Here is a 27,605-nt window from a genome sequence, read left to right as displayed (position 1 = left end):
GAAGAGGCAGGGAAGAAGTGGCTTTCATTGGCCAACGTCTCCGAAGGCTCGGGCTGGCATTAGTGGCTGCTGTTGGGTCTGGAGTGCCTGTGCACCGCCAGGAGCGGTGGCGGGTGTAGCGTTCGCTGGTTCTGCGGGCCGCTACCGGCCATGTCGTGCAGGAAGCTCAGGTGAGGCCGAGGGGGTGGTGGCGGACGCTGGGACGTGCGTGGACCCACTTCGCGGCGTGCATCTCTTGCACTGGGCCGTTTCGCGCCCTTCCTGCGAGCGGCGGTCACGCTAAACTGAGGTGGCTGGCGGAGAGACTGCGTCTCCACCACCCTGTGCTTGTCTTGGTTGATGTGTGATGAGTGCCGAGCCATTCTTGCTGCTTCTGCGTTCTGGCAGGGCTCCCGGAGAGGAGTTCCCCTGGGCAGCGGCAAAATGGCTTGTGGTAAACCGCGGCTGGCTCCTCTGCAATTAGCGCAGCAAAGCCTCTTAAACTTTGTGTCTGAGGAAATGGAATGCCGATTGAGCAGTAACTTTACATATCATTTGCAAAAGAAACCAAAGTTTGCTATGCCAAGTTCTGAATAGCTAGTGCATGGTATCTAGTTATTTAAGTTGGCAGTACTCTTAAATTAATTCAGCAACACAGAAGAGTAGTTTTGCGATCCACTAAAGGTCACAATTGTTATGTGTCAGCTGAAATTTGTATTGAGATTTTATTGTTAAAGTACTGGTGTTAAAAACAGTTGTTAGTATGTCAGTCTTCACTCAAGCACACATTAAATCTGTAGGTGGGTATCTTTCCATCTCTTCACATTCAGTAATGTGAGCTGCTAGGTGTATCTGATCAGCAGAAGGGAAGCCTGGCTAGCAGAATTTTGTATTAGAAATACATAGTGTAACTACCTGGCCTGTGTTGGAGCAGCTGGTTATCTCTGAAGTTTATTATAAAGCAATAATACATGTCAGGTTGTGAAAGTGAGCTTAATAAATATGTGGAGTTGTTTTAGCATTTCAGTTTTTGTGGCTATAAGCCACACATACAGAGTCAAGCAGTTACAAATATGTTTTAAGCCTGTGAGGGAAGGTAGGGTGGAATGCACAGGTGCCCTAGTTTGATGAGTTAAGTTGCCAGCTCTTTATTGTAATTGGTTTAAATTAATCTATTTGAGATTAAAATATGACAGACATTTTGTTTCAATACAAAGCTTTTTTTTTTTTTTTTTTAATTTTCATCATGTTTCTGGGTAAAATTTACCTGAGTAAAATTGTAAACTTGGAGTTTACAGGTAGCTGCATATAAAGGTGTAAAATAGATTACAAGGAAATAATTCCTCTGTTGTTATTGGTATTAAAGTTATTGTTAAATATTTCACACTTTGTCTTTCTATAGAGATGGTGCCAGAGGATGCTCTCAATATAACATCTACAGAGAAGAGGGAAACTGTTCCCATTTCTCTTCTTCTGACTTTTCCACCAGTCTTGAGTTGGAAGGCTTCTCTGTAAGTGACACATCTGGAACAGAGGAGGACACAGACTCAGCTGTCTTATATGGAACTTTGCGAGGAAGTGTTGTTGGATTACGGTACTACACAGGGATTGTAAGTGCATGATAAATTCTAAAGCAGAATAAAAAGTTGTGAGCTTCAGAAAAAATATATTTAATTAAATTTTAATAATTTTTGGAACTTTTGACTAAGTATAATTACAATAGGTATTTTCTCCTAACTTGCTGTTTTCAACATTCTTCACAGGAAGTAATTAATTTAAAACATTCTGTTTCAAAATGTAATTAAGGTAGCAAGCTTTCAAATCTGGTTTTGTTATTTATTAGTTCTCCTCATCCACATAAGGGAAATGAAAGTGACTGCACACAAGAAGTGAGATAGGTCTTTGAACTGCTTACACTGTTAGAAATGGGTGTTTATTCCCTTATGAAATGTGGTAGGAGTTGAAGAAAATTCTTGCTCTCGGGATTACTTTTGAAATTGCTGATAACTCCTTGGTAGCTCTTCTGTAATGCTTTTTGTATTTTGAGTAAGTGATAGCTTGACTGACTGAACAGAATACTATACCAAATTAATTTTTAAATTTTATGATATTTAACGCAGTGTGTGATAGATATTTCTGTACATTGCAACTAAGTTAATGTGTTCTGGAGTTTGTTTTTTTTGCTTTGCTAGGTTAATAATAATGAAATGGTTGCACTTCAGAGAGAGCCCAATAATCCTTATGATAAAAATGCAGTGAAAGTGAATAATGTGAATGGAGACCAGGTAGGCCATATAAAAAAAGAACTAGCAGCAGCATTGGCAGGCATTATGGACAACAAACTGGCATTAATCGAAGGGTAAGTGTGAAGATTATGCTTTTGGTTCTATGAATAATAGAAATGTTTTTGGTTGCTACACTAGGAAATTCTGAGAACTATAAGAGTTCTCTTTTGACTCACATGGCAGCTCTTTATAATGTAGAATGAGAACAGTTTGGGTTGGAAGGAACCTTAAAGATCATCTAGTTCCAATCCCCCTGCCATGGCCAGGGGCACCTTTCACTAGACCATGTTGCTTAAAGCCCTGTCCAGCCTGGCCTTGAACACTGCCAGGAATGGGGCAGCCACAACTTCTCTGAGCAGCCCATTCCAGTGTCTCACCATCCTCATAGTGAAGAACTTCCTCATATCTAATCTAAATCTACTCTCTTTCAGCTTGAAGCCATTCCCCTTTGTCCTGCCACTACAGGCCCTTGTTAAAAGTCCCTCTCCAGATTTCTTGTAGGCACGTTTAGGTACTTGAATGCTGCTCTAAGGTCTCCCCAGAGCCTTTTCTTCTCCAGGCTGAACAATCCCAGCTCTCTCAGCCTGTCTTCATAGGAGAGGTGCTCCAGCTGTTTGAGTGTGTTTGTGGCCTCCTCTGGACTGGCTCTTAACAGGTCCATGTTATTCTTATGTTTGGGGTCCCAGAGCTGAATACAGTACTCCAGGTGGGCTTTCAGCAGATTAGAGGAATATTCACTAAAGTTTCATGTTTTCAGGATCTTTATTCTTTGGTTGAACTACACGAGTACAGTTCATTCTTTTCTATATATGATAAAATGTAGAGACATTAGAGCAAATTCCTTAGTGATTGTTGTGGAACTCTTAATTTAACTGCACGTGGTGGTTTGTGTTGAAGGTTCATGGAGTATGAGAACTGACACCTATCTGGAACATTTTGCTGAAGAAATAACAAGTTTTTTATGGAAAAGTCAAACACTAAAAGAATTACTGTTGTGAGTTTTTTCCCTGCGTTTTATCAGGGTTGTCCCTTACGGAGCAAAAAATGCCTTTACCATGCCTGTACAAATGAGCTTTTGGGGAAGAGAAGAAAACAAAGAAGCAGTGCTAGATCAGCTAAAAAGGCACGGATTTAAATTGGCTCCTCCTCTGAAAGGCAAGTGTTGAAGTTTTGGGTTTGAGTTGTTGGGTTTTTTTCCTTTTAAAATATTCAGATTGAATTTGCCGCTGGTTGGAAGAAATATTTGAGGGCTTAATTCTTGTCATTATCTTGTCATTCACAAAATGATTTTTTTTTAACTTAGTTGGGGAATAATGCAGACCCCACAGCTATTGATTTCAAACATTATAGGACACAAAAGTATACTTATGTTCTATGTTACCTGCCAGGAACTGGAGAGACAATTGAGCAACCTCAGAAACATACTTGATACCTTAAGTTCTTAAAAAATTCATAATGATTCCCTGAATTTTTCTAGATTGTTTTTGTTTGTTTGGTTTTTTTAAACAGGTCAGACCCTTTCATAGGAAGATGTTTTTAGGGACGCTGCTGCCTTTTAGAAAAGTGCTAGGGCATGAGTGGAACTTGTGAGGTGTGAGCAAATAGAGATGAAATGTCTGTAAACAAATGAGCTTAGCAGACATGATGCTTTGCAGTGCCAGCCTTGCACAAAAAGCACCTGTGCTTCTAGAACTAAGCTTTGTTGAAGCAGTGGTAGTCAGGATAAGGATGCGAGCAGAAATAAATGCCTGTTGAGGGATAGATCTTGTTTGACATATACTGAGAGTTCAGTTTTTATCTTACAGGTTGTATTGCACATAGTTGAAAAAGAGTTTGCAGAAAAAAAAAAGATTTTGCATTAGTTGTTGTACTGTCACCAAGTCAAATTTCATGTGACACAATAATTTTTAAAAAACATGGTTGCCATCTTGAAGGATCCCAACCTGTAGCTCATTGCCTGTGAGTTTTACAAAGCTGTGTAGAAAGTCTTTGGCCCCTTGAAAGTAAAGGGTAAATTGAAGCTAAGAGAAAGTGAAAGATTCTGTTTTATAGCCCATGATCTGGTCAGCATTGTTACTTAGAAGCCAGTGAAGGTTGATATTGGGAAGTCATCATACCGTGTTTCAAAATGCTATCCTTTTAATGGCACATAGGTTCAGAATGTGATTTTGCATCAAAGTGGATTTCTGGGAGAGCTGGTCCTAGTTACAGTGCTCCAGTTCATGCTGCTGTGCAGTTGACACCTGAACAGGTTTGCATTTCATATTTAAATACCTGGAAGTTGAAATATAAACAGTGGGGGCCTTTAATTTTTCATTAACAAAGCAGTTCTTGTGAAGTGGAAGTCTGTTGTCTTCCCCTCCCCCCTTTTTGGAGCCACCAAACTGGTTTGAAGTCATCTTGAACTTTTGAACTTTTTTTGTACTGTGAGGAGACATTTTAGCTGTGACAGCCTTGAGTCCCGTGTGATTTTGGAAAGTCTTAGTTGTTCAGGAACTTACTTTTTACATTGTTGAGGTGGTGTCTCTGTCCTAATGCTTTACCACATAACAAGTATGTTCCCAAGTGAAAATAAAATCAGACTTCCAGGCTTTTATCTTCAGATTGGCATGGGGTGATGTGTGAAGGGTTGGGTGGTGGGGTTTTTTTTGTTTGTTTTTTCTTTTTGTTTGCTCTTTCAAATTAGAGTGAAGTAGTTGATTTAGTGAGTGTTGTACAAGGATGCAAATATATTTAGGCATCCCTTCTTAAGCTCTTGCTTGTATTGGTATGTGATTGTCTTGGAAACAACCGAGCTTCATTTTTATGTAGCAGTAGCTAACAAACATATTCCAGCAAATCAGGTCTAAAGTGAGACCTCTCTATAGATCTATCTATATATCTAGACCTATCTAATTTTAGTTGCATTTTTTCTTTTCATTTACACAGCTTAAAAGTGAATTTGACAAATTGTTTGAGGATCTGAAGGAAGATGATAAAACTTGTGAACTGGAAGGAGCAGAGGTATTTCTTAAGCTAGAAAACATTTTATATAAAAATATAAGTACTTTAGAGTTTGACATAGACCTGTTGTTATGCGTGTTTAGCTTTGTCTGAATACAGGAGATGCTTGAATCTGGGGGGGGAGGGTGGGGGAAATAGTAGATACAAAGGACTTTATAAAAATTTTTTTGTTCCAAAAACGAAATGTCATCCTTAATATGTGAATAGTACATAATATATCTCTAATTTGCAGGCTGTTGCCACACTCTTGCTTCCCCATCAGAAGCAGGCTTTAGCTTGGATGGTTTCACGTGAGAACAGTAATGATTTGCCACCATTTTGGGAAGAGAGAAGTAACTTCTACTATAATACACTTACGAATTTTGCAGAAAAGAAGCGGCCTAAAAATGTTCTTGGAGGAATACTGGCTGATGATATGGGACTGGTAATACTGACGAAGCTCATTTTGGTTTCTGTTTGGTTTTGCTTTGTTTTGGGGGGACAGAGTCTAAATACAGAACATGTGCATGTGTTTCTTGATTGGGCATTTGGTTCATTCTGTGGAAGATATGACATTCTTTTCTGTTATGCAGGGTAAAACACTTACTACTATTGCACTGATTCTCACAAATTTTCAAGATGGCAAGCCTCTTCCTGTTCAAAAGATCCCTAGTGATAAGTTTTATGAGGTGAGATGAAAGCATTGATATAGTTAATAAAAAAAACCCTGTGCCTAGTAAATTTCTGTAGGGTGAACTTTGTGTATGTTTTGTAGAAAATGAATGTTACTTAAGTACATTAAGAGGAAGAATAGGGTAGATTAATTGAAGGTAGGTGGACTATGCTACTTCAGAGTGTATAACTGAGCTGTACACTGTGTTATCTTAGGAGTATATGCTTAAGTATCCTTGAGAGAATAATAAGGAATAATAAACATTTATAAGTGTTAAGTTTTATAAATTCTGAAGTTTCTTATAAATTTGTCTAAAAGGCAAGTTGTGACTGCACAAATAGATGTGTGGTGTTGTTTTTTTTTTTTTTTCCTGGGGGTATGCATGTGTAGGTCCTGTGGGGTTTTGAGGAAGTGCCTGTAGCAACTAAAATAGCAAGCAGAGGGCCTTGGTGTAAAGCAGATATATTTATTTATTTATCTCTTGGCTTTTTTTGTGTTTGTTTTTCAAATACTTGAAATGAAGTGAGGAGGGGAAACTACAGTTAAGTGAGCTAACACCAGTGTGCAAACTCTTCTTGGGTAGTGCAGTTCAAGTGCTTTTTGTTTTTATTAAGACATGATTTTGAAGACAATGAAGTAAATGAAAGGCTAGGATTAGGTTTTCAGTATGCAATATTCTCTGACAGTATTAATGCTGGGAGTTGTGTTTTGTATAAATACAGCTTTTTCAGCACCTTTAAGTGACTGACTTGCCACTGAGTGAGTCTTTCATGATTCAGAGCAGTAATTAATCACTGGTCAGATTAGTGTAATAATGTTATTGGCATTTTTCCAGTTGCTACATTAAAGAATAAAAGTTTCCATTCCTCAATAGGAATCTGGTACTAACAGCATGAACAGCGTTGGACGCAGACTATGTAAAGGTGACAGCAAACTATGAAAAGTCCAGTAATGTTCTCATGATAATTAATGTTACGATCTGGAGTACTCTTAGTCTGTGGTCAGTGCTAATCTTCACAAACTCTTGACAAACTAAGTATCTCAGAGAGGTATTTAAAACATACCTTTAAAGATGTTTCAGTTGACATGTGAAAAGATGAGTGCCTTGTGAGAAAGTTGAACCCTGCTAGGAAAGTCACCACTTCCCAGAAATTAAATCAGAGTTCCTTTTGCTTTCCTTTTTACTTCCTCATAGATAAAACAGGAGCACTTATGCATCTGTTAAAATCCCGTTTGTTTAAAAATTAGTAGCTAATTGCAATTAGCTTCTGTATCAAGGATTGGGGGTTTTTTATATATCTTTAGGTAATGAACAAATGACAGGTATTTAGAAGGATTTTGTCCCACCTGTAGCTTTCAGGTTGTATCAGGAGAATGTACAGATGTATATGAAAAATTGTAATTGCTGTTAGTAAGTTTTGTAGCTCCCCATGCTCTTGAAAGTGATGAAAGAAATGTATGGGGCTTGAAGTTTTTTTGCAGTACCTCTTCCTCACTGTCCTGTGCAGGAATTTTAATATAGATGCCTTAACTGATAGCACAAGAATCATAAAATGATCAAGATTGGAAAGGATCTTAAGCTCATCTGGTTCCAATCTCCCTGCCATGGCCAGGGGAACCTTCCATCAGGCCAGGTTGCTCAAGGCTCTGTCCAACCTGGCCTGGAACACTGCCAGGGATTGAGCATTCCCAGCTTCCTTGGGCAGCCTCTTCCAGTGCTTCACCAATCTCACAATAAAGAAATGTAAAAGTAAGATAAATGAAAGGGACTGATAAGGAGAGAACACAGTATGAAGTGCCTCTGGTGAAAGTTATTTTTACCAGTACTCTGGAAAGGAGGAAAAGCAGATTTCCATGGGGTCAATATGAGTGTTCCCAGAAAAAACAGAACCTTTACCAAAATTGAAAAACCTAATAGCATCCAAATTTTTGTTTTGTTTTGTTCCAGAGCATCAAGCATTTTAATGAGTTACTGTTTACAGCAGTGATGGGAGAGCTTATTTCTACTATTATTTAATATGAAAAAATGATGATAACATCTTTCAAACCCTTACTACACCCCGCCTCCCATTTTCATTCTATTATACATTAAATCAGTATCTGTTTATTTAGTCTTTGCAAGGTTTGTCATCTTCAGGGCTGTATTAAACCTGTATTAAAGTTTAAATCTGGAATCAAGCATGAATTCACTTCCCTGAGTTACACCAAAACTCTGCAAGCACTGGTGCCTTCAGTTTTGATAGCGGCTCTGTCTTGATATGTTTTCTTTTTTGCGTTTGTTTCTGATCTACAGAGTTCAGAGGTGATGTTTTGTTCACTACCTGATAAAGACTTTAAGAAAAAAAACCAAAAACCTGCCAAAAACCCCAAACCAAAACAACTCCCTTGGGACAACCCTAACACCCTGGACATCTGTGATGTTACCACTTTTTTCTTTTAATGTTGCAATTGTTAATTTAGCTTTTGGCCATGTAGAAATTAGAAGGTAAAACCTTACTAATTAATCGTTATTAGTTAGTAAGGTCATTTAGCATTTAAGACTTCTATGAAGGATTTTACTGTTAACAGTGTAATGCTTATATTTGTGTTTTTCTTCTTTATTTGACAGTTTGTTTTTGACCACTTGCAAACACAGTACATGTTTTATAACTTCATAAATATTTAAGATTGTTTAAAGAGTATTTTTATTTTTCATTTTTGATCACAGTATCAGTAGCACTTGTCCCATGCAGAACTAAGGTTTTAAAAGAAGTTCACACTTGTTCTTAATTAAGTTGTTTTATGCTAAAGTTGGTTTGATAATTGATCTTAAGACTATGTATATTTTTCATAAGTACCATTTTCTTTATAAAGACTCTAACAACATGATGGACCCTGGTGTTTCTAACATAAAAAAGTTGGAAACTGCTCCTCTGAAGTACTCAAGTTGTCTTCCAAAAAGGTAGATTTTTGGAATAATATTTTTTGTTGGTTTGATATGTAGATTTTGAGTAAACATAAAGTTTGTGGTTAGTACTAACCTTAGCCTAAAAATGTGCTCCTGCATTCTCCTTACCTTTCAGTGTGCTGTAGTTCTGCTTGCATTTATCATTAAGTGTTCTGTATATGTGTTGCACTTAGAAATACATTTAAAAAGCATTTGCTTATTCAGCAAGGGCTGTGTGACTTCTTGCTTGCATGTCTTCTGCACTAGTAAAAGTGTTTAGTATCATCAGTGTGTGGCATGCTAAAAAACAGGCTGTGAAGTAAATCTTTCTTCTAGTGTTAATTGGGTTTTTAGGTGTTTAGAAATACTTTGCAAGCATGCTTCTGACAGGAACAGCTTTGGGCTGATGAAGTTGTGAAACTTACTAACACGTTTGAGCCTTCCCACCAAACTAGCCTCTTCTTACAATCGCATGAGCTTCAGTGGTAGTCTGTACCACGTTTTATGAGCATTATTTGCTCTGGAGCTCGGTGTTCTGTGCTTTCCTTTTTCAATTCCTTAGAATCAGTGAATTTTCAAATCACAATGGTATCTTGTTTGCAATATCAAGTTCATTTGCTTAATGCGCTTGAGATTTAATGTGTAAATTTGAGCAGAAGTAGAGTTGTGGGGTTTCTCTCTCCTCTCTTTTTATTTTTTTTTAATTTTTTTTCTTTTCCTTTCCTAATGATAATACCTTAGTGATGCAGCCAAGAAACCCAGATATTCAGGAAGCAGTGACTTGGGAAAATCTGAAGATTTGCTACTCCAACAAACCAAAAGTAAGTTACAAGGAATTCCTTTTTTTTTATTAGTTGGTTACTGTGACATCTGGTGTTTGTCTTCCTGAAGCCAACTCAAAAAGGATTTCTAATTAACTGGAAGAGGAACTAACTAAACTTGGGGGGTTTTGTGCTTTCGTTTTTTTGTGTTTTGCTCAACCAGAACTTTTAAGCAGAAAATTTTAGACATTGCTGAAAAGGAAAGCAGTATTTTAGTTTCAAGTGTTGTCTGTTTCCTTAGCTAAAGGAGAAGTGGTGTAACAAGCTGTAAGCAGGGTAAAACAGATGGTGAAAAACACACTTTATTAAGATTTTTTAGAGTTTGACATAGACCTGTTGTCAGGGCACTAGGGTTGGAAAAACAAACTAAAAAAATTTGTTTTGTTTGCTTTTGTGGGTTTTTTTTGTTTGTTTGTTGATTTTTTTTTTCATTTTATTTTGTGATAAATATCTGAAATGTGGTCTTGAAGGAAGAGCACATGTCATTTGTTGAACTAAGTATGCATGAAAAAAAAGGGAGCTAATGGCACTCTGGAGTAAGCAGTTAAGTTTAGGTTTAAAATACTGAGTGAAACCTATGCTAAGGTCAACAACTGGTAAACTGCATTCCTCTGAAGACTTATAACCTGAAATAGATGTACAGGATACTATATTTCTGTACATATGCCTCTCAAACTTCAAGGAATATCTGGGTCATGCTGTTAGCCGTACGGTTTAGTTTTAATTAGACCTGCAAAGAGGAGGGAGCTGGACTTGGTGATCGTTATGGGTCGCTTCCAACTCAAGATATTCTACATTACTGCATAGGAAATATTCTACACTATTGCATAGGAAAGGAGAAGTAATCTGGATAATGGGTTTGATGAAACATGTAATAAAAATATATGCACACATATTTTCTGCATGGTGTGAAAAATCCACGTGTGTTGTGCTTTGCAGCAACTTCCTTTGTTATCCAAGATCCGGGCTTTGCATCTGTTCTTCTACCTCCATCTACTTCTTTAAAAAGACGAACAAAGAGAAAAGGTAATGAAGGAATAAAAATAATAGTGTTTTGTTGGTTGTTTTTCTAAGCATAAGTGTTATGCATATGCGACTTGATAAATGAAGTTTATGTCTTTGTAAATAGCTTTGGTGCTGCAGGTGAAGAAATTTAGAAAGGACTTACAGAGAACTGTACATTGTTGAACTTGTACTTTGCTTTAGTGAGCCGTTATGCCACTATATATGACTTCTGTTTTCTCAGGTACCACTAGCATTCAGTCAGTTGAGAAGAAATATTCTGGTGATGACCCCAGAACAACACTGATTGTGTGTCCAGTGTCTGTCTTAAGCAACTGGATTGTAAGTGCTAAGCCTCCTAAATATGTGTATGTGATGTGTATTGATTATGATGCAGTAGAAATATATAGTACTCCCTATAGTCTCTCATGCTAGGTCATGGGTTTCCTTTTTAATAAAACAGCTGCTTTCACGAGAGAGGTTTATTTGATAGAATTTTTTAAAATGGAGTCGTATTGTAATGAGAGTGCTGTTCCATGAGTAGCAAACTCACTTTCCATTCCCTGGTTTTGACTAGGCAGATTCACTTTGATGCTTTTGGGACTTGGGTGATTTAACTCCTTAAACCAGATGAAGAAGGTGGAAGAGACAGGTCCTTCTTGCATGCTCACAGTAAAATACTACTGTACTTTATTGATAATGCATGTGACATTAGAGGTGTTTGATTATTGGGACACTGTTCATGATATCTTGGAGTAGGTCTGCTAGAGTGAACAGGCTGAAGGGCCCTTCTGAAGCTCTGTCTCTGCATTGGTCAATTTTTGTGTTGTTTTCATGACGTTTTGAGTACAAATATTAAGGGGGTCTCTTAAAACAACTTGAAAGTTAGTCTGGAAGGTTTTGCTGTCTGTGGTTAGAACATTAGTAAGAAAAGGGAACAATCTTAAATTGTAGGTAAAACACTAAAATAATGTAATTGAGAAACATCAAATAGTGTAAAATAAATAAATAATCTTTTCATCAATTCAAAACCAAATCAGTATTTAAAAAGAAAACTTGAGAATCTGGTGCTTCAAAAATTAAAATTTTTGTGGGTTTTTTTTTAATTGTCTGTCAAGATTAGCATATGCTGAGTGCTTCACAGCACAAATGTAGGGAATATATAAACATTGGTGTTAAAATGAATAACAATTGTGTTGTCATTTATGTTAAAATGTAAGTCATTAATCCAGTAAGATTTTGAAAGAATGAACAAAGAGAAGATGAAGGTAGAAAGTGAAAAAGAAACTTAAAAGCTCTTCCATTACAATTTGGGAGGAGCAGTGGGCTTTAAAGTGCATAATACCATCTGGATGTGAATTGATAGTGTGCAAATGTAGAGCTAGAGTTAAAAGAATGTGATACTGTATCTATTACTAATGACTGAGGTGACTACTTCTAGTGCCTCTTTTCACCTCAGGGGAGCAGTAAAAAGAAAGGCAACTTTAAAAGAATATTATGCTAACAATCATGTAGTTTAACCAAGTGTCTTTTGTGTGACTTCTGGCAACTCTTCTTTCAGGACCAGTTTGAACAACACATCCACCAAGATTTTCATGTCAATATTTATATTTATTATGGTTCTGACCGTAGCAGAGACCCATCATTTCTTTCAGAACAAGACATTGTATTGACAACATACAACATCTTGGCTACAGATTACGGAGTAAGTAAATAAGAAATAGTGTTCTTTGAAGACCCCTCAGTGTTCAGGACTTCCAGTTTGGGCTAATGATGGCAGTATATTCAAGTACTATTCTGACAGGTAATGAAAAGGTTATAGTTGTAGTTTTACTTTATATACTTTCGTACTGGTTTGCTGTGATAACCAAGACAAGGATTTAGATTTTTATTTTATTTTATCTTTTTTGTTTTGTTTTTAATTTTATTTTTTTAATTATTTTATTTTTTAATTTATTTTGTCTGTAGAGAAAACTATTTGGCTGCAATTATGATAACTTAAGGAAGACACTTTTTAAGGATAGAAAAAAATGACAAGTATGTAAATCTTCCCAAATCTCAGTGGTGCGAGGATCCTATTTCCACCTTTTGCCTATTACATTCAAAGAATATGGAACATATGAAAACATAGTTCCACAGTTTTTATTGATGTGGGCTGCTGCAGCCAGGTAGCTCATTGCATGAGATGTATTTGTAAAGTCATGATTTTATAGAAATTCTAGCCTTTTTAAAAGCCTGAAGATTTACATCTTTAACATTAGTTCTATGATACATTTTCTATATCTCTGTGTCTTTGTAGCCTTTCTTTTCAGGCTGAGCTTTCTTTTTCATTGCTGTAGGTAATTCCTTATACTAAGTATGAGAAGACTGGTAACATTTTCCAGGAATCGTTAAATCTAAAAGGAGGAATGCCTCTTCTTAGTTTTATTCTTCTGTTAACAGAATAAACAAGGTGCACATAAATGTCCTCCAATATTAATTCTGGAATTGTTATATTAATACCTTGCTTAATCCAAGTCATTAAAAAGTATTTTAATTTTAGTGGAAGATTAAAAAAATACTGTGTTTCAGATGAAAGGTGACAGCCCTTTACACAAAGTCACGTGGCTGAGAATTGTGTTGGATGAGGGGCACACTATACGGAATCCAAATGCTCAGCAAACCAAAGCTGCCTTAAATCTGGATGGACACAGAAGATGGGTAATTACAGGTAAAATATTTGATACCAGAGGAAATGCAGTACAGATAGTCTTCTTATAACACCATTTTGTGTTTTCCTCTTTGTGTTTCCACTTTGGATTTTTCTGGAAGATATCTGGGTTAATGTCTGTCAGCTTCAGGTTCATTTGGAATGTTTTTGAGTTTGCATTTTAGCAGCAATTTAGGTGTGTCTTCTTTAAGTTGTTTTTTTGTTTTGTTTGCTTGGTTTTATGTGGGTTTTTGTTTTGTTGGGGTTTTTTTGGTTGGATTTTTTTTTTCAGTTTTTATTCAGTTAGACAAATTTTAAAATAACTTGGTACATGGGTTTGATGGAAATGCAAGGAAAAAGGGACCTATTTATGATCTGGCATGTTATGTTAGTTTAAAAGTTCACACTTTTATGTACTCATTAGAACCTCAGTAGCTTTTGAAATGTAATAGTCATCCTAGAAACTGCCAGGGACCATGCAAGTATATGATTCTTAAATGTAACTTAAAGTATATAGTGATTGTGATTGCTGCAGGTGAAGTTGAAATGGAAAAATTAACAGCCAAGTCTCCTAGAGATCTGCAATTTTCTCACTCATGTATCTAAGTGTTTTGTGATAGTTCAATTAAAAAATACATGTTATACTTAATGACATGTCATCCTAGTTATAAGAGACCTCATCAATGGTGTATGGTTTGAAGAAAGCACTAAACTGTCACTTGACTAAAATTTGTATTTTTTACTTTCTTTGAGGTTTTGCAATCTTTTGTTTTCTGTTTAGGCACTCCTATTCAGAATTCTGTAAAGGATTTGTGGTCACTTATTTCCTTCTTAAAACTGAAGCCTTTTACTGATCGGGAGTGGTGGCACAGAACAATTCAACGTCCAGTCACAATGGGAGCCCCAGGAGGACTTGGGTATGAAGTGTTCCCAAAGGGTTTATGAGAGAGTATGACTAGCAGTACTTGGGCAGTATGACATGAATCAGTGTTTCACACTTGAAATGCGGTTGTTATCAGTTCACATTTCCGCATTGTAGTTCTAATTAATATTAAATTACTCAAATTATTTGATATTTCAGATGAATGAATTATATTATACTGTTGGTCTTTGATTTTGTACAGAACATGTATTTATGCAATAAACTAGAAAAACAAAAGTGAAAATGAAACAACTCCAGCTGGGTAATGTGTTGTTGATATATATCTTTTTAGGCGTTTACAGTCTCTGATTAGGAGTATTACCCTTAGAAGAACTAAAACAAGTAAGATTAAAGGAAAACCTGTTTTGGATTTACCAGCACGAAAAGTACTCATTCAGTATGTTACACTCACAGAGGAAGAGAGGCAAATCTATCAGTCAGTGAAGAAAGAGGGCAAAGCTGCCATTAGCAGGTAAGTAGAAGGCTTTCTTAATTCTGAAGGTTGGATTTTGATACCACAGACTTAGTGTTTTGGAAGTTTTCATTATATTAGCTATGTTAACAGTGTATCAATTTGTATGCTGTAAGCTAAAAATTGCAAATGAGTATAGCATCTGTTCAGCTCCGAAGAGTAAAGTAGCAACTATTGCAGAGCTATCTATTAGAAAGGGATACTGGTTATGTAAAGAATGACCTTAAATTTTTTGTGACCACGTGTTAGTATTTCTTCCACATCGAACATGCTACTGGTAGCCTTTTGTACCTTGTTCAGGAGAGGATTTGAGAAAATTATATTCAAACAAGCAAGTGACAAATTAGAATATCATTCTAATAGTTAGACTTCATCACTTGATGTCATCTGTTATTTCAGGCTGTAGCATTTCACACTAACAGTAAAACTTATGTTCAGATTTTTCAGTGAAGGGACTGTACTAGCTCACTATGCAGACATCCTTGGTGTCCTCCTCAGATTGAGGCAGCTTTGTTGTCATCCTCGTCTGTGTATAAATACGTCTTCATCTAGTTTTACAGCTGGTGAGTGAATGCTTTTGGTTCCTGTATTTTTAAAAGCAGGATTTGCACTTCGTATTCAAGAACAGAAACGCATTTGTTTGTTTTCGAAGCTTCCTACCTTCAGCCTTCCTCTTTTCAGCGTGGATTATAGAACTTTTAGCTTTGTTACCTTTATATTTTTCATACCATATGTTTGAGAAGTGGCATAGCACATACTCCAATATGAACAAAGAGGTCCTCTACAGAGTCAGAATGCACAAGGCTTGTTAAAGAGCAGTGTATCTGTTGTAATAATTTACAAAAGTTGCTTTTACAGTAAATTTTTTTCTTTGCCTCAGGAGAGGAGATATAGAGGAGCTTTCAGGAACGGCTTGTAGATTTGTAGCTTTGTCAGCTCTGACTTTGTTATGGCTGTAAGAAAGGGTGAAAGAAGAGTGAAATTTTATTTTTGATAAGCCAGAACTGTACAGCTGCATAGTGTTAAAAACTATGGGCATTTCTTTCAGAAGTAAGTATAGTTCTGTTGAAATACTCTAAATTTGACAATTCTCAAATTTGATACTTTGAAAAATCCTATTTTGAGATGCCATTGGTTATAGGCATAGTTTTTCAGGAAACTGAAAGATCATGAGATATGGTCAGAATCTCGCTTAGAAGGTTATAATTTATCTTCCTGAAAAATACAGGGTGGATAAGTGATTGCATAATTGTTCAACAATTATTTAGAAGTTAATTAGTAACTAGTATGATTTGAATTTCTTAAAAAGTGAAACAAAGCAATCTTAACTGTAAATAATGTCAACTCCATAGCAATGTTACTACCTTAACAGCTGCCATATGAAAATGGCTTGTTCCATTAGGCATTGTGTTGCATATGTACTTACCACTGTTGAGTTTCTTGGAATTCGAATTATTTTTCCAAGTAAGATTACTCTTCTTGTGTTTTGAAATTGTAGGTTAGAGTTTTCTGTAGTACTGGCCAGTTTGTGGTTTTATACACGGTAAGCTATATCCTTGTTGTGTATAAACTGTCCTAGTTACATTTTGATTAATAGAACTGTGTGATGTATGCCACCTCAGAGTATTTCCTATATAAAAATCTGTTTCTAAGTATCTTTCTGTATTTGCAGATAGTAAAACTCCTGAAGAACTGCATGAGATATTAGTGAGCAAAATGAAGTTGGTTCTGAGCTCTGGTTCAGATGAAGAATGTGCAGTTTGTTTGGAATCGCTGACTCTTCCTGTGATAACACGCTGTGCGCATGTGTTTTGTAGGCCATGTATTTTTGAAGTCATTAGAAGTGAGCAGGTTGGTTGTTCTATGGTTACAGTTAATTGTAATGGCTATTTGAAAGTGATGAACTGGTATCACCAGAAGGACATCTAGCTATTGTTCCTTTAAATCATCCATGAACAGTGTAAACCTCTAGTTATGAGCAGAGTTACAAAAACTGTTGTCCTAAAGTCAAACTATTGAGAGTGGCTTTCAAAATGAACAGTTTTAAGATTCACCAGTATTTTCAAAGACCTTTTCCCCAGTTCTCACCTTACTTTGTCCCTAAGGTAAAAATGGTGGCAACCAGTGCTGTATTGTATTCTTCCATATGGCTTAATGCCTCTTTACTGCTTTTATGTAGTGTGATATATGTGTGTTTTGTTGTGCCTGAAAGAGACCAAGGTTGTGTATTGGAAGTTGACTGTTGAAGTAAAATCATGTCTATTCTCCTTATTCCAAAGAGCTGCTTTGCTAGAGGGTATCTTTATGGACTGTCTCCAGAATAAGTTTGTGCATTGGGGGTCTTTTGATTGTTTTTCTTTTTTTTTTTTTTTTCTTCTTGTTTGCCTTTTCCTTTCTAGGGCAATCTGATAGTGTGGTAATCTTGCCATCAGTATCCAGTGCTGCAGCACTTCCTTTCTGGAATTGTACTCAGCCACAGTACAGCTGTAAGTGCCAGGCTAAATCTAGGTGGTGTTCTCTATAGGAGGTGGCAGGGGACAAATCAGTCCCTGCTTGTGCATAATTAGTCAACCCAACAAGATAAAGTTAGGAAGTGTTATCTATCTGGCATGCAGTTTGACTTTGTTTCATTGCCAGACATGCAAGGTTTTGATGCAGTTATCCCAGTTGAAAGTCTCTGAGAATCTTGAGGGGAAACTAGTGATGTGAAATTGTTCTCTAAGGAATAGAGAAGAGGCCTTGTTCCAGTGCAGAGGTTCTTGATATGTCTGTAGTAGAGTCAGTGCCCCTGCTTAGCCTTCAGTTGTAATTAAGCATGCAGAGGTTATTAAATCAGGTTATGATGTGATGGAACCTGGAATACTTGACTCTACAGTCAAGTTATTCACTATGCTTTGCCTGGAAGGCACCTTGGAATCTGCAGAACTAGAACCTTTGTCCAATCCCACATTGTTTCGTTAGATTGCTTACATAGTAGTGAAATAGTAGATTCTGCTCTTGAACTATCATGAGTTTCTAAAGCAGTGAGTAAGCTTTTCTTATGTTCAAAATGCTTCCTAATTTAAATCAATTTCCAAGGAAGGTTTTGCAGCTTCCAGCCAAAACACCGACAGGCATGTAAATTTCAGAGTTGGGGAATTCACTTTTTTGACATAATAAGTATCTGTGCTAGTGCTGCATCTCAGTTGGGTAGTTCCTGTGCCTGACTGGTTACAATGCAACTCTCTCCTAGTAAATAGCTCGGGGAAAGTACTTACCACCTTTAAAACAAAGCAAACCAACTTAAAGCATGTCTCCTTCCACAAAACAGCTTGAGTTCAAGCAGGATTCTGCCAGGCAATATGCCTGTGGTTTCCATTGGTAATACAAGTGAGAATATTAAGCCATTAGCGAGGCATGGGATGTGAAGCTGCCAACCCAAAACTGCTGAGTGACAAGTTCAGCCTTTCATTGGTTACAAACTTGGATAACATTTTATCTTTCTAATGTTAACCTAAAATAAATATTCTGAAATTGGAAAAACTTTCTTAGTAGTTAACAGCTTGAAAATTGACACCTTAATTTCAGTCTTTCATTCAGGTTAGCTTCAGAAGTCCCAATGAAGCTGTAAAATCTGTACAGTATTGTTTTTTTCCTAGTTGTTGATAGCAAGACAGTTTTTTCACTCTTACATACTTTCACTGCAAGTCTTACATATTTGTATTGGCATTGTTTAGTTGCATTTTGGGTTTTTGTGTTGGCTTTGACTAGTACTAAATTGGAGAAGGGATGCAAAAAGATGCATATAACAAACTGAGAAGTCTCTGTGAGCCCTGTTAGGATTTTTGGTTTTTTAGATTTATTTTCAGATTAGAATTCCTTTATTTTGTCTTGTTATTGGAGGATTTTTTTGGGTTGCTGGCAAATGGGGAATGGTTCATATGTAACTTCATTTTGGAAACTTACTTCAGGTTAATTTGTGTTGAGATTGTGTCTCTTCAAAGGTTATCTTTTCTTAGTGCAATAAATTCATGTATGGAGGCTATGACCACAAGCCTCTTTAATTTGCTAGAAGTTCATTCCAAATTAGCAGTTTCCAGTATTCATCTGCTTTGTGAGGTCTGCTTTGCAGCCTGTTTAAAGATGCCTTGGTTCTGACCAGATTAGTATATGAACCGAATTAGCTAATTTTAAAAGGTTGCTGTTAGGCAAAAGTTTTTTGTGCTTGTTAGTTTTGCTCTGCAAAGTTGTATATTTGCATAGTGCACACAGTCTTTGTTAAATTTTGTGAGTAGCCTTATGGAAGTGCTGTTGCATAAACTGTAAACTCCGCCTTATCTAGGTATACTATATTCTGCCTATATCTATATATACTATATATAGTATGTATATATAGTATTTATACTATATACTGCCTATATCTGAGTATACTTCAGGGAAAAAAAAACCCCAAACCTTGGTCTTAAATTATGCCTCATTTCTTATCTCTGTTAGGGAAGAAGAAAAGATACTGTGTGTCTGACCCTGACGAAGCATATTTCATCAGACTGCTATTATTTCTGTACAGTCTTTGAAGAAAAAGGGTTAACAAGATCTTTCTTAGCTACAATAAGTGACTTATCTTTGAAAGATGGTTTATTTTTCTGATATTTTAGTCTTCTCCCCATAGTCCAAATATTTGATTGTTTTTAAATCTTAGGTGCTTAGTTCAGGTATAAAGATAGCCAGAAAGACAACCACTTTTATGGAAGATTGAGTGTTTTTTAAAACATGTAATATTTGTGTCACCAATGTTCTCAGAAATGTTTCTGTTGTCATGTCAGAAATGATAAAAGCAGTTGTGTTACAAATGAATCCTTGAGGACTTTTTTTTTGTATTAAAACCAGTAATTTCCTGAAAGGTGCTTCTAAAAGTTGATCTTTAGCACTCTAAATACATTGATTTAATGTGTTTGTTCTAATGTCATTTGGGCTTTTTTTGTAGCGAAATGCCAAATGCCCTCTCTGTAGGAGCGAGCTTCGAGCAGAGCACTTGGTGGAATGTCCCCTGGAAGGAGAAATAGATTCCAGTAATGAAAAGAAGTCTGATCAGGAGTGGATATCCAGTTCAAAGGTACATTTCATAGTGTTTTACTTGGCTTTGTTATGGTTTTGTAGAGCACTCTCTAGAATATTTATGTAAATACACTGAACATACTTTATGTATACATAACTTTATTATTTGAAAGTCTTCACAGACTAATCAGCACAGGAGCAAATACACAATAAAATCTCATCACAAACTTTGCAGCAGGGAAACAAGAGAAAAGGAGTACCAGTTGTAGTCTGATAACGGTCATTGTGCTGTAAAGAGATGTGTACTAATTATGTGAGACTTTGGATAAAAAAAGCTATTGCTTTGCCTTTTGTTTCTGAAGGTTTCTGTGCGTATAGAACTGCTCTAGAGTAGGGATTATTCAGCTCTTAATTTACTTTTAGAAACTAAAAAGCTGCACGAGTCCTTTCTTAAAACTTGTCTAAAGAATATGCGTTTTGCTCTAGAGGGCAAAACTAACTGGGCATCATATGTTCAATATAACACTTGTCAGATAAACTAGTGAGATTTTTACTTTGGTTTGCAGACCGGTTTCTCAAGGTCTGTCACATTTTTTGCCCCACCTTCATTGCGTATTCACTGCAAGAAATAAAATCTTCCTGCTTGTACTTTGACCTGTTTGTTTTGAGATTGATTTTTCTGAACCATTTTTTAAAATTTTTAAAAAGTTTTTATTCTTTAAAAACTTGGCTATAAATTTATTCCCTAAAAATTTTTATGTGGAGGCCTGAGACCTAATTTAGGACATTGTGCTCTGGAATAAATTTACTTATTTATTCATTTTTATTTTTTACCTGGTGCAGTTACTTGCCTTCTTTAGTTAGTGTTTTTTTACCTCATCATAGCTAAACCTTACATGAGAAAACTGGCAATGATTTTTTGCCTCAGATCCAATTCAGTGTTCTTTTTGTTCTCATGTTGGTCTCAAGAATGCTTCTGGTGCCTCCTTGTTCTCTGTCACACCTAGCTAAGGGTCTTGCATAGCTTGTTTGCTTGAATATTCACAGGGGAAACCTTTCTTGCTTCTTGATTATTGCGAAGTAGAACACTTGCCTCAGGGCTGTAGCTTTCTTAAACCTTACTTTTAAGAGTTCCAGTACTCTGTTCATACTTTTTTTTTTCCTTCATATTTCCTGGAGGCAGGGACCTTACTGACCTCTGACAGGGAGAAGTATATCTAGAGAATGGGCTTGTGAATCCTCTTCCACAAAGCACCATCAGTCACCATTAAAAGTGCTCAACCCTTAAGTTTCTTTGGAAGCTAAAAGAATCCCCCCCAGAATTTAAGATTAATTCATTTAAAAGGTATTGCTTGAGCAGTGATTTCTAAATTGAAACTCATCAAAGCACCTATAGGAGTAGGATCTAAACAAGTCAGAATAAGCTGCATAAGTCTTTATTTGATTTCAGATAAATGCTCTCATGCATGCTTTGATAGAACTACGGAGAGATGAGCCAACTGCTAAATGTCTAGTTGTTTCTCAGTTTACAACTTTCCTGTCACTGATAGAAAATCCCTTGAAGTAAGTAGAACAACTGTCATTTTTAATAAACACGTTTTTTTAGTGTTATGGAAAATTTCTCAAAACAAAATTATTTCAATATAGTGGTTGGGATTTTGATTTTTTTTTTCCTGTTGTTACAGAAAATGGGTTGGTAAATTGAACATTTTTACTTTCTCTTCAGAGAATCAGGGTTTACCTTTACTCGTTTGGATGGGTCAATGGCACAGAAGAAAAGAGTAGAAGCAATTCAGTGTTTCCAAAGCAGCCAAGCAGGATCCCCAACTGTAATGCTTTTGTCTCTGAAAGCAGGTGGAGTTGGATTAAATCTGACAGCAGCTTCCCGAGTGTTCTTAATGGATCCTGTGAGTAATAGGTTGTTAATAATGATCTGGCTTACATCTAGGGGAACCTCCTTTAGGTGTTTTCCTAGGAGGTACAAGGAAAGGCCCTCTGAGAAGGAATGATACTGATGACTACCTATTAAAGGGCAAATAGGGGTTTTCTTAATTTGTTTCCCTGGCACGTTTTTATTCTAACACAATATTTTTGTGCTGTTATTTACTGTGAATAGAAAGAATATTAGTAGCATTGATAAGAAAGTGCTGTGACACAGTGTAGCATTTGTTATCTATTCCTTTATTTCTTTCTCTTTCTGTCTGACACTTCTGAATGTCTTTTTCTGTTTGTTCTGTTTAATAACTTCAAAAGCCATAAAGTGAAAATTCAGGAACAGTGTATTTCTTTTTTTTTTTTTCCTGTGGTACAGTGTAATGCTTCTCTGCTCTAGTCTCTTCTGTTATTTTTGAGAATTTATTTAAAAAATACAGATATTAGTCTGAGGTTACTTTTTATAGTTGTAGGAGACCAAGAAAGATGATGATATCTAAATTTATGACATTTATTTCCTTTCATTAAAGTGCTTGGAAATGCAAAATCCTTTGTAAGGAATAAAAATGTAAATTACATTTATTGATAGCAAAATGGTGTTCTTAAATTGGTTTACGTCTTTCTGTGTCATAGTACAAAGCTGAATTTCCCTGTTCACTCTGTACTCCCCTCTCTGATGTCCTGTTTTTTTGGCAGTTGGAAACTGAGACAAATTCTGCAATTTGTGCACTTCAAAACAAACCAAAGTAAATTAAAATAACAGTGTAACTTTGGACTCGGGCATCTGGTTATACCAATAATAAAGTACTAGATTGAACATCAGGTTAGTGATAACAACAGCATAAAGACAAAAGCTATTTACTTAGTAAACTAAAGGAATTAAATATGGGTGAGAATATGTAGCAGTTGCCTTGGAAGAGGTTTCTTATGAATTGTAATGTATCTTCACAAGTACCGTCTTTGTAAGTGTTTCATTCAATAGTTCAGTTGGAAGGGACCTTCAACACCACACCGCCATCTAGTCCAACTGTTTGCTTGGTTTTTTTTTAAGAATTCTCTGAATAAGAAAACTTGTGGGAAGTCCAAGAGAATTTCAGTTTTCTGTGAAGATAATGAGGTGTTATGCATACACTGTCCTGCAGCAAGCAGTTGTAAGAAAATAAGCATTGTTGGCACTGACACATCTACAGTAGTTACATCTCACAGACCACAACCAAATATAATTGGAGCCTTTATACACCTGTACCATTGAACAACTCCTCATCCTGCTGGTAACCATCTTATAATGGTAGCCACCCCACGTGGCAGTGGTTGACTACTTACATTTGATGAAGAGGCAGTGGGACTACATGTCCTTTATGGTCTCATGTTTGAATGTTCAGTGCTGAATGAGATGTGGTCATGCATTAGCATTCTTTGAAAAGAATGAGTGGCAATAATAGGATTTAAGAAGCAGAAAAACCTCTGGAGCTAGTGGGAAAAAAATCAGTTTTTCTACTCAATTTATGTGGATTTGTTGTAGAACTGTAGCTTAGAGGCCTGCAGAGAGGTGTTGTATCGCAGTGCAAGGGAGTAGCATTGACCCAACCACAGATGATGCCCCTCCCCCCACTTTTTTTACAGTGTTTGTTTAAATACAATCATATGTTGAATTCTTACCTTTAGGAAGAAATACAAACCTCTAATCTGAGAGTACCACAAGTATACAAGGTTCTCTGAGGCTCAAATTTCTTTATACTTTCCCATGTAAAATACAGTATCCTTTGTATGAGATACTGCAGAAAGGCACAGAGCTATTTCAGTTCAGTTTTCTTTTGAACTGATAAGAAGAGTGAGAGTAGTACACTTTGGTCCTACTTGATTACACCAAAGACAGAATGGAACATGCTTGTGCATGATTGGGTTAGGTCTTTCCTCAAGACATCATCTTCCTACAGTCAGATTAGTATTGGAACAGTTTGCTGTACATAGCCAGGAATGTTCATCTTGCAGTGGCAGATACCTCATTTGTTGTACTTCTGCTCACTGTCTTACATTGGAGAAGCAAGACTTGTTTAGCTTCTGTCTTGCAGCTTGATGTCTTAAGTGGGTTTAGGCATCAGAGGTTCTTAGAATCTAAATAACCATTTTTTGTGCTTGCCTAGTGCTTTTCTTTCCCCCATTCTGTAGAAAGGAGTGGTTAAGAGAGTTCCTAGGTAACTTTCATTATGTGGGAGACATGGCAAGGTGAGCCCATTGCATGAGACTTGCTTATCACAGACAGAATGCGATTACATTTCAGCTAGATTTAAATATCTGTTATGTGACAATGAGTAGCATTATAACTTTAAATAGAAAAAACACACTGGAAAAATGCAGAGCAGATCTTGCATTTCCCAAATCCTTGTATTTAGTGTTATATCCTAAGCATAAATAAGAACAGCTACACTATTATTTTGTGTTCTGCAAGTTCCTTGTTTTAACTATCTTCGTGATTATTGCATGTACTAATGGAAGCATACATGGCCTTCTTTTTTTAACGACAAGGGGACTTAGTCTACTGATGAATTAACTGCCTGTGTTCAGCTGGTTTAGGTTTTGTTATCAGGAAAAGAGTACTGAGGCAGTTAGTATATAGTGTTTATTTCAGAAATAAAATAACAAGATTGTTTTGATGTCTCCTAGACTCCTGACAAACCTAGTTTTTAAAGCATTTGCCTGCTTACAAGTTCCTGCTTTTTATGAATATATAACCAGAAGTTCTCACAGCTTTCTTTATATTGGAATACTTAAGTGAGAAATTAGGTTGTGAGTAATTAATCTGCAGGCAGTATTTGTACAAGAGATGGTGGTTCTTCCATCATCATCAGATAACTTCCTTGTGATTCTATGTGCATTTTATTATGTATTTTGACCAGTGGTTATTTAACTTGTTCATTACTGCTATTGGTAGGCTTGGAATCCTGCTGCTGAAGACCAGTGTTTTGACAGATGTCACAGGCTGGGTCAACAGCATAATGTTGTCATAACTAAGGTGAGTTGAGAGATGATCTGTTGGACCAACGTTCTGATTATGAATAAATGAATTATTTTGCAGAAAGCTTTTTAAAAGAATTGTGATATCATAGTCTCAACCAGTAAGTTGTGATGTGATTTTTGAAGTGTGAGCTTTGGATTGTAAGATCATATTAAAGGTAAGCTACTTCCTGTGAAGTAATAATTTTAGAAATCAGATGTCCCTGTTGCGAGCTATTTGGAGTGATTTATGTTGGGTAGTATTGCTGTTGCCTGGTCTTGCTGTTAGCTTATTTTCTTGAAAGTATGTTGAATGCTTTTGCTTTTGTCATAGCAGCTTTTTGGGTGCAGAAGAGCAGCTGCTATGTCTCATTAATACCTGGTCACAAAAAACATTACTTGGGAAATTGAAGACTGGTTCTCTTCTCATATAAGTAGCAAATAAGAGATAAATATTCTTCCAATAAGTGTTAAAAAAGATGTGTGTGTGTGTGTGTGTGTTTAAAATGCAAAACCTTTTTCTCTGTCTACACTATAACTCTTCCCTTTTGTGTTTGCTTCACAAAGTAGTAACAAAATGTAAGTGTGCTTTAGGCTTACTCAGCTATTTTTTTCCTCTAAAGTACCTAAATGTCCCATCCTAAACATTTAATTAATCACCCCCCCCAAGAAACCTCCCCCAAAAAAAGCAAATAAAAAACAAGCAAACAACAAACCCCAACATTTCAAGGGGACTTTTTTTGTATTTCAGTTCATTGTGAAGGATTCAGTGGAAGAAAATATGCTGAAAATTCAGAACAAGAAGAGGGAACTTGCAGCGGGAGCCTTTGCTACCAATAAGCCTTCAGCAAGTGAAATAAAACAAACCAAAATTAAGGAAATTAAGGCTCTAATTGATTTATAGCTTTAAAATGTGGTAAAATAATATAATATTGCTCTTCAAGTTGCTCTCTTGTTAACTTATGATTTTGCTGTCTTTGTGGTCAAAACAGAAATGCTTCACATAAACTATAAAATCTAATTTTCTCCTAAATGTTTAGAAATGCACAAACTTGTTTTGTATTCCTGGTATCTTTCCAGTGTTCACTCCTTTGGAATGTTGCCTATTATGTACAGCAATTAAGAACACATAAAAATCCATGAAACAGAAATGCATATTCATGCATTCTAATTTGCAAGAATTTCATGTCTTTTTAGAGGTAACTGAAGGTTTTGTCCTTCAGATAAAACCCTCAAAAAATGAATTAGTTTCATGTTTCAGTCTTGGTGTGTTCCTGATATGCAAACACATCATCTAGATTGTTTTTTTTTTTCAGAATAGGTGGTCATTGACCACTTCAGAAGGAATTCTTATGTTCAGAGATGAAAGTTAATTCAAAGTGCTAAAATATTCTAAATGATACACAGGTGCAGATGGGATTCCTCTGTTGATTACTTTTCAGGGAATAGTGAAAATTAAATACTTAAAATTTGTAAAACTTTCATAATATTTTACTTCCTTTCAGCAGAATTCCACTTATTTTTGTAAAAATAAAGGTTTTATGATTGAATGAAATGCTAGAATCATAGGCTTGTATTGATAACATGCTTTCTTTTAGTTTCTGTAGACACTTTTGAACAGTAAAACTGTGCTATATGCAATGTAGAATACAACCCACTCACTTGCCAATGAATCAGTTAGTCCTTGCAGAATAAATTAATAGCTGCCAGCTTTCTAACAGTTTTCTTGCACTGTTAAGTGTTTTTTCAGTCCCATATAGATGTCTTAATGGAATGCTGATCTGTATGCATCTTGATTTATATAGGAAGAATTTGGTAAGCTACTCATATTCATATACTGCAAAATATTAAGTAGCACTGGAAAATCGCTGTTGAATGTTCTTGTCTGCTCCTAATAGTGTACTGCTTTCTGTGTAATGCTTAGACTTTGAATTGGAAGCAGATATTGCTATATTTAGGTCCTATTTAGATTCTATGTTTAGATTCAGGAAGTGTGTTTGGCAGCAGAGAAGTGGAATCTGACTTGCTTCTAATGCCTTTCACCTTTTCTTACGTCTTGGAATACCAGTCACCTGATCATAAGATGAATTGCAAACATAGAAAATGGAAAGAGATGGAGAAATAAAGGGAAGATGTCTGATATTTGGAGAACAGTGAGCTAATGGAAGGAGTGAGAAAGGAATTCAGAATATGTAGCCTGATGCAGTTTTCTGGGGAGCCAGCATCTTAGCTATGGAGAAAGGTGTAGTTTTAATTTTCTCTAATAGACTTAAAAGATGTGAATAATGGAAAACATAAACCCCAGTAACTGGTTGCTACTGGAAAGTTGACAAAAGAACAAGCAAACAGTTATACATGATTTTCGGTTTGTTTGTTTGGTGTTTTTTTTTTAATTGAGTTTATATAGCTTTGGGGTTTTGTGGTTCAGATTTTGCAGTTTAGAGAGAAGCTGGAGAAATAATTATGATTATGAATGAAAGAAGGATTTGTGTTATTCTTTCAAAGTTAAAATTCCATGAGCAACAGAAACATTTCAATGGCTAGTCAAGCTACATTATTACTTGCATTAAAATCTGCTGATGTTTTGCAGAGTGGCTAAGTTATGATTATGAAAACAATTACTAGTATCATTTTTCCTCTACTAGATGATTGTTTCCATGTGCCAAGGCCAAATAAAAACTTATTGAGTTATTACTAAGCTGTATGGCTAATTAAAGTATGTCCCCAAAAAGCTATTAATGTATATGAGAGAACAGTTAAAGGTCAACAGTAAGAGCAGAAAAAGCCCCCTCTGATTTGATTGACCAGTTACTTGGGTGGTTAAAAACCAGGGTGTTGTGGTTGATTGGTGTTTATTTTTGCTTTTCATGATCTCTAAGCAGTCTTTAGCTGTT

The 27,605-nt window shown here is 36.1% G+C and overlaps 1 protein-coding gene across 1 annotated transcript; it reads left to right on the top strand.

The window, feature by feature from the left end:
* Positions 1–44: 44 nt before the first annotated feature.
* HLTF (helicase like transcription factor) lies at positions 45–27,409 on the top strand. The gene is made up of 24 exons (XM_031054941.2): positions 45–170; positions 1,382–1,589; positions 2,172–2,338; positions 3,286–3,419; positions 4,418–4,515; positions 5,193–5,267; positions 5,500–5,691; positions 5,840–5,935; positions 6,794–6,842; positions 8,773–8,860; positions 9,587–9,666; positions 10,606–10,692; positions 10,913–11,010; positions 12,230–12,373; positions 13,240–13,378; positions 14,139–14,274; positions 14,572–14,751; positions 15,190–15,314; positions 16,424–16,602; positions 19,715–19,843; positions 21,236–21,348; positions 21,512–21,692; positions 24,650–24,730; positions 25,463–27,409. The coding sequence occupies exons 1-24, from the start codon at positions 151–153 to the stop codon at positions 25,613–25,615; spliced, it is 2,952 nt and encodes a 983-aa protein (XP_030910801.1). The 5' UTR covers positions 45–150; the 3' UTR covers positions 25,616–27,409.
* The last annotated feature ends 196 nt before the right edge of the window (positions 27,410–27,605 follow it).

This window comes from Melopsittacus undulatus, chromosome 6 (genome assembly GCF_012275295.1).
Source record: "Melopsittacus undulatus isolate bMelUnd1 chromosome 6, bMelUnd1.mat.Z, whole genome shotgun sequence".
Classification (NCBI taxonomy): Eukaryota; Metazoa; Chordata; class Aves; order Psittaciformes; family Psittaculidae; genus Melopsittacus; species Melopsittacus undulatus.
Note: the sequence above shows the minus strand (reverse complement) of the source record. Positions and strands in the feature narration are given on the sequence as shown.